This window comes from Lycium ferocissimum, chromosome 5 (assembly GCF_029784015.1).
Source record: "Lycium ferocissimum isolate CSIRO_LF1 chromosome 5, AGI_CSIRO_Lferr_CH_V1, whole genome shotgun sequence".
Lineage (NCBI taxonomy): Eukaryota > Viridiplantae > Streptophyta > Magnoliopsida > Solanales > Solanaceae > Lycium > Lycium ferocissimum.
Window position 1 is genome coordinate 1,517,233 of NC_081346.1, and position 7,194 is coordinate 1,524,426.

At 32.6% G+C, this 7,194-nt stretch overlaps 1 protein-coding gene across 1 annotated transcript; it reads left to right on the top strand.

The window, feature by feature from the left end:
• The first annotated feature begins 3,943 nt into the window (after positions 1-3,943).
• LOC132055338 (protein indeterminate-domain 11-like) lies at positions 3,944-6,796 on the top strand. The gene is made up of 4 exons (XM_059447108.1): positions 3,944-4,314; positions 4,546-4,794; positions 5,000-5,396; positions 5,693-6,796. The coding sequence occupies exons 2-4, from the start codon at positions 4,584-4,586 to the stop codon at positions 6,525-6,527; spliced, it is 1,443 nt and encodes a 480-aa protein (XP_059303091.1). The 5' UTR covers positions 3,944-4,314; positions 4,546-4,583; the 3' UTR covers positions 6,528-6,796.
• The last annotated feature ends 398 nt before the right edge of the window (positions 6,797-7,194 follow it).

The window sequence follows — 7,194 nt, forward strand, 5'->3', positions numbered from 1 at the left end:
ACTTCTCTACTTACTAATTTGAATTAATACTTGAATTTACATTATATACACAGTTAATGCAAGAAGTTTACACTGTCAAGTCAATTTTACGCATGTAACTTAATCTTACTTTTAAGGTTACAAATCTCACATGCTAAGAGTAACAAAATAGTGTAAATAATTCTTTACGCGAACTGCGTATATAAAAAGTCTTATTATTTTATGCAGTGATACATTGTTGTACATGTTACATAAAAACTAATTGCGTAGTAAATGTGGATTATTATCCTAAAAAATAATGTAACTTCAACAACTTGTTATACTATACAAGCGTAGTAAAACTTATTTGTGTTGTTAGTATATAGAACATAAAATTCCTCTCCAAAAATTACATCGAACCCGTAATTTTTTCTAGTTCCATTTTCCTATCTACAAATTAGATGCATGAATATTGCTAAGAGATCTCTAATCTGATAGTAGTAAATTAATAATGGAATCTAATAAAACTTGTGGAGAACAACACTGAGTAGCACTCTAGGAGCTCACAGTAGAGCTTTTTCAATTAGTGTATATTTTCTGATCACCTTTTTAATTTTTATAAAATAAAGCAGATACAGAATATTATTTTAAAAAAGTGAGAGATGAGCTGGGAGAGCATGTCTGAGACTTTGGGTAGAGCAAGATCCCATTTCCAAACTAAATCATTGAGGAATAAACAAGATAATGACAAAACCAATACCATTATTTTATTTCACTTTACCATACTTTTTCTCCTCGTAAACTGTGGATGCATATTTTTAATCTGAACACTACCTAATGAGACAATCTTGGCTTTTATTTTTAATAAAAATTGAATGGTTTTATTACTTTGCTTTATAAAGCGTAAATCCTGAAAAACTCGAAAATGATATCATTACAATTATAGTATAGTAGTAATCAATTACTGCGAGAAAGAAAAAATCTCAATTTTATTTTTTGAGACACTGAATTTACCGTATTGAGGTTTACTATATCTGCGAGTCATGTTAAATACGTTTACTTTAAATCTTATGTTTCTAGGAGTATTCTTCATAGAAGTTTATATAAAATTTCTAATGCTTTTAATTATATTTATGTATCATATTTGTCTGAGATGATCATGAATATTCATATAACCTATCGCTATTTGTTGAGATTAATGAGGAACATCTTTTCATATTGTAATCTAATTTGTTATAACAGATTTTATCTTATTATATTAGCAACATAGTCATATAAAGGGTGGTCAGTTGAATACCTTTCAACAAAAGATTATATTGAGTATATAAATTAAAATTTATTTTTCATAAACACATATATATAGTTTTGACAACCTTTAACGAAATTTTTAACTTCACCACAATATCAACTAACTATAAACACTGGTTAGTGCAGGTTAATTAAGGTGAATATACAAACATTGTTAGTCCGTGTAAGCACAATATTTTTCAGTGTAAAGTCTTTTTACCCCCAGAAAGTTACCCAGTTTTTCAGGTTGATAGCTGTATTACTTTCTCCTGTAATGGGGATCCGTGAAGCCGCACTGGTTTCAAAAATGTTCTTAGTTTATGTCCTTTGCTTGCTTTATTATTTATTTATTTAGTTTTAAAATAGGGAAAAGGGTCAAAAATACCCCTTTACTTTGGGAAAAGGGCTAAAAATATCCTCCGAACTTATTTTAGGTCAAAAATACCCCTCTCATCCTTAAAGTTTTCAAATATATCCCTGTCTTGACAGAAATTATCCCCCAAAATAACCCGAAATCATTATTTAAACCTGTTCCATCATTTAAACCCGACCCAACTAAATAATAACCCCTAAGATCCCCTTATTCCCCCAATTCCCTCAAACTTCAAACCTACGTATTGGGGGAATAAGGAGATTTTATAAGTTATTATTTAGTTGTGTCAGGTTTAAATGATGGAGCGAGTTTCAAAAATGATTTCGGGTTATTTTGGGGGATAATTTCCTTCAAGACAGGGGTATATTTAAAAAACTTTAAGGATAGGAGGGGTATTTTTTGACAAAATAAGTTCATAGATATTTTTTAATTTTTTTTTCAAAGTAGAGGGGTATTTTTGACCCTTTTCCCTTTAAAATATGGTCAATTTCACACGCATTTAACTAGGAAAAGAATAAGAGTTTTAAAAATCTAAAGCAAAATCAAGTCATCAACAAAAGAGTTACCAGTCGTCGCTTTAGTTTGCTTTTCTCATCCCTTAGGGGTCGTTTGGTAAAAGGGCCTTTGGCTTTGTTCACTTCGAAGCTAGATTTTTACCAAATAATTTTTAAAATATAAGAAAATAAAAGGACAAAGAAGTCAAGCAATTTTAACATTTACAGATTATAATTCTTTACTTTATATATAATCTCTAACTCGTCCTTACTGTAGAGGATACTTTTAAGGAGTCGCTTGGTTCAAAATTGGGATGTCTAAAGATTATAATTCTAAGAGGGGACAGGGTGCAAATATGCCTCTCAACTTTGCGATTTAGAGTAGATATTTCTCTGTTATAAAAGTGGTGTAAATATACCCCTGCCGTTACAAAATGGTGTAAATATACCCTTTTTGCTGACGGAATTTTTTCTTAAAATCATTTAGTTTATTTTTTTAATTAAAAAGAAATATCAGTTGGCTTTAAAAAAAGTCTACTCATTTTTTTTGAGTAGACATATTTTTCTAAAGCCACATGACATTTTTTTTTTTGGTGGGTTGGGTCTAGTTCGTTTAAAAAAATGGGTAGACTTATTTTTTTAAAGCCACGGAAATATTTTTTTAAACCAACCAGACCCGACCCACCAGAATTTTTTTTACCATGTGGCGTTAGAAAAATATGTCTACTCCCAAAAAAATGAGTAGACTTTTTTTTAAAGCCACATGACTTTTTTTTTTTTTAAAATTAAGCAATAAGCTAAATGATTTTTTTTTTTTAAAAAAAATTCCGTAAGCGAAAAGGATATATTTGCACTATTTGTGTAAGGGAGGGGTATATTTGCACCATTTTGTAACAGCAATGGTATATATACATCAATTTTTTAAATGAGGTATATTTGCTCTAAATCGCAAAGTTGAAGGATATATTTGCACCTTTTTCCTTCTAAGATTATAATCAAGACTAAGACTTGAGTAACTTATCATACCTTCTAAACGGGATAAGTTATTTCAAGATTTTTGATATAAATAATAGCAATATTAGCTAATACCTCCAATCAAACACGGCACGGCATAAATTCAATTGTAAAATTTATGTCGGAATAACCTGCCTACCTAATACCTTGAACCAAACCACTCCTAAGCATACAAGTTATGAAGAAAGATTGAATGTTGTTCGGTCATCGAAGGCCTACTCAATCTCATAGCTCACCTTATGGATTTTTAGGAATAAATAGGTTGAGGGAAGAGGAAGAGTAAGGAGGATAAAGTTAGGCACGACTCACTGTTTCCACTCTTTTTTTTTTTATAAAAAATTAGAATGGCCTGCAGGATGTCAGAAATTTCTGCAAAGCTTGTCTTCCAAAAACAAAATTAAGGTTGAATGATTAATGAAATGAAAGGTAGAGAAAGGGCAACCTACTTATAAAGAAGTGAAGTAAGAAAAACTAGTAAACTTTTAGGCAACATGGTGTCTGTATTAGTAAAATTAAGAGTTAATCAGTGACTCAATCATATCACTGTAAATAACACTTAGAAAGTTGTATTGAAAGGGGTCTACTCGTGTGTACCAATGATGTTAAAATCAACATTTCCATTTCTATGTTCCTTCACTTTCTCTCTTATTTCAAATCTCCAATCTTTCTACATGCCTTTTTTTTTCAAGTTAACTTTATGAGAGGAGGGAAAGTGTTTTTTTAACAGAAAATGATTTTTTTTTCTTTTGAGACTTCGTTAAAAGGCAGAATTATTAGTAACACAATAAAGAAAGATGATATTGAGAAAAGAACAAAAGAAAAGACAGAAAGTGCACGTCAGAGTTAGCCGTAGGGTGGTCTCCTTTCTCTCTTTTTTTCTTGCTTGTGGAGAGGATTTTCTCTTCTCATCCACATCTCTCTCTCTCTCTCTATCTTTCTCTTTCTTCACAGTTGTAAGAAATTTGGTCCAGTTTCATTTGTTCTTATATGCATGGTTATTATTTGGATTTTCTTGATTTTAGCAAGCTTATTGAATGAGAAATAGTGTTCTCTCTCTCTCTTTCTCTATAACTGAGTCCTTGCTTACTTCTTTCTCTTTGTTTCCTTTTTCTTTGTTTGGGGTTTGGAAAAAACAAGATTTGTTTGTTGGGTTGATGCCAAAGGAAGAAGAAACCACAAAGACTAAAGGTAGTTGAAGGTTTTTTATTTTTTTCTCAGGTTCAAACAACTCAAAGTAACCAATTTTGTGTTCTTTCTCTATAAATTTTGTACATTTACATCACCTACTTTAGCTTTTTCTAGGTTTGTTTTTGTCTTTAGATCTCAAACATATTTATATCTTTCTCTTACTGGTTTTAGTATATGAGTGTGTGTTTGAAAAGTCTTCAGTACTTATGAAATTAAAAATCTCAAAATCAGCTTGCTAGATTAGCTTGAAGAAGAAGAGCAAGAATAAGATGATGAAAAGTTTAATGAATCAACAAACTCAAGTACCTGTTGTTGTGGAGGAAAACATGTCCAATTTAACTTCTGCATCTGGTGAAGCAAGTGTTTCTTCTTCAAACAGAAATGATAATTATCCTCCTCAGTATAACTTTGCTCCTCCAACTCAACAAGCTCAGCCTCAACAACAAATCAAGAAGAAGAGAAATCAACCAGGCAATCCAGGTCTAGATTCAATATGTCTGAATTTTTCTTATATATGCTCATCTTTTTTTTTATTTGCTTACAAACTCCAACAACAACATACCCGCTGTGTAATCCCACAAAGTGGGCTCTGAAGAGGGTAGAGTGTACATAGACCCTCGGCTCGAGTAAAAACAGTTCTTTACTTATAAAATCCCTTCAACATTTTTTCCCTTTTTGGTAACAGATCCTGATGCTGAAGTGATAGCTTTGTCACCAAAGACACTAATGGCAACCAATAGATTTGTTTGTGAAATCTGCAACAAAGGATTTCAAAGAGATCAGAATTTGCAGCTTCACAGAAGAGGACATAACTTGCCATGGAAGCTAAAGCAGAGAACAAGCAAAGAAATAAGAAAAAAAGTTTATGTTTGTCCAGAAGCTAGTTGTGTTCATCATGATCCAGCAAGAGCTCTTGGTGATCTTACTGGAATTAAGAAGCATTTTTGCAGAAAACATGGTGAGAAAAAGTGGAAATGTGAAAAATGTTCAAAGCGTTATGCAGTTCAATCAGACTGGAAAGCTCATTCAAAAACTTGTGGTACCAAAGAGTATAGATGTGACTGTGGAACTCTTTTTTCAAGGTAACTAACAATGAAAAATGTATCATACAGAATTTTTTAAAAAAAATATAAGAAAAAACTAGTCAATCTAGAGTCTAGTCAGATACTAGTGTTCACATAGCTTTACAATGGAGATTTTGTCTTTATTCCTCTCTCTCCTCTTCATTCTCTTTAATTTATGTCAAAATTAAAATGCAATTAGTTTTCTGGTTTGTTGGAGCATATACCCTTCCTAGAAGGTGGATTTGACATTTAGTTGTAATCTTTTGCTTTGTGTATGTTAATATTTGACAGAATATTTGTTTTGCTTGTTTCAGAAGGGATAGTTTCATAACTCACAGAGCATTTTGCGATGCTTTAGCAGAAGAGAGTGCAAGAGCAATAACTGGAAATCCAATTCTACCATCTCAAGCTGGTTCTTCCACATCTCACATGAATTTTCAGTTTCAACCATTTACAACTAGCAATGAAATTCCAGTTACATTTTCTATGAAGAAAGAGCAGCAAACCGGTTTCAATTTGAGGCCCGAGATTCCACCATGGCTATTGGTTGGTGGTCCTGGTCCTGCACCGGTGCAACCTATTGACCTAACCTCATCGATCTTCCAATCCTCTAGGTTTGGTGATCAGGACTACACGCCGAGCCACCACCACCAACAAGAGTTCAACCCTAACCCTAGTCTATCCGGAGCCTCTCCACATATTTCTGCAACCGCGTTGTTGCAGAAGGCAGCTCAGATGGGTGCAAGCATGAGTAACAAAACGAATACAGTTTCTGTTGGACCCCACCAAGTTCACGTGTCTGTTGCTAATGCTGTTAGCGCAACTGATTTTGGACTTAATTTGTCATCACGTGAAGGTTTTGTCAATAGCTTGGCTTCATATGGGAATAAAGCTGTTGCTAATGCTACTGCTCCTGCTCCATTAACGAGTGCATCTCATCCTTCGTCTCTTCAGGATATGATGAATTCCTTCTCTTCAACTGGATTCGAAGGATCGAATTTTGATGATCCATTTGGCGGTAACGATGATATGACTAAGGATTTTTTGGGTTTAAGACCTCTTTCTCATACCGACATTTTCAACATTGCTGGTCTAGTTAATACTTCCAACGAAAATCAATCCCAAAATCACAAAACATGGCAAACTTAATTTAAGCATAATGCAGGTTCTTTCTTCCCCACTTTCTGGTCGTTAATGGCTGTAATTGTTACAACTATATTTTATTTTATTTTATTTTATTTTTTGTGTATGCTTTTTTTTGCTCAGAATAAAGAGATAGCTAGAACTGGGAATTGAGAAAACCCTAGCCTAGATAGTCTCTTTTGTTGTTACTTAGCTGTTATGGACAGTGACATCTTTATACAAAAATAGTGCATTCTGAAGCACTCGGAGGAGTAAAATTAAATTCATGTTAGAAGCATTTTTGTCCTTTAAATATTTTTTTGCACTTACATTTATAGTAGAATTTATTATATGTGTGATAGTTCATAATCTATAAATGTGTAGTGTTGTTGTGTTTAGTCTTGGACCACGTTTCTGCACTCTTTCCTATATTGATTTTGTTCATGATCGATCTTAAATGGTATGCTGTGAAAGTATGTTTGTATCAACTCTTTTGGATAGTGACATTCAAATTAAATTCAAATTCAGTTTGATAACGAACTCATGTTCTTTATAATTTAATTTAAGAAGCAATTAATAGTAGCTTTTATTGCAAGTCCAAAAGATATATAATCATTTTGTATGATGAGTAAGGAGTGATGACCGGCCGGCCGGTTTAGTTGTTAATGTATACTGGTAGTACATTGTTAGATAT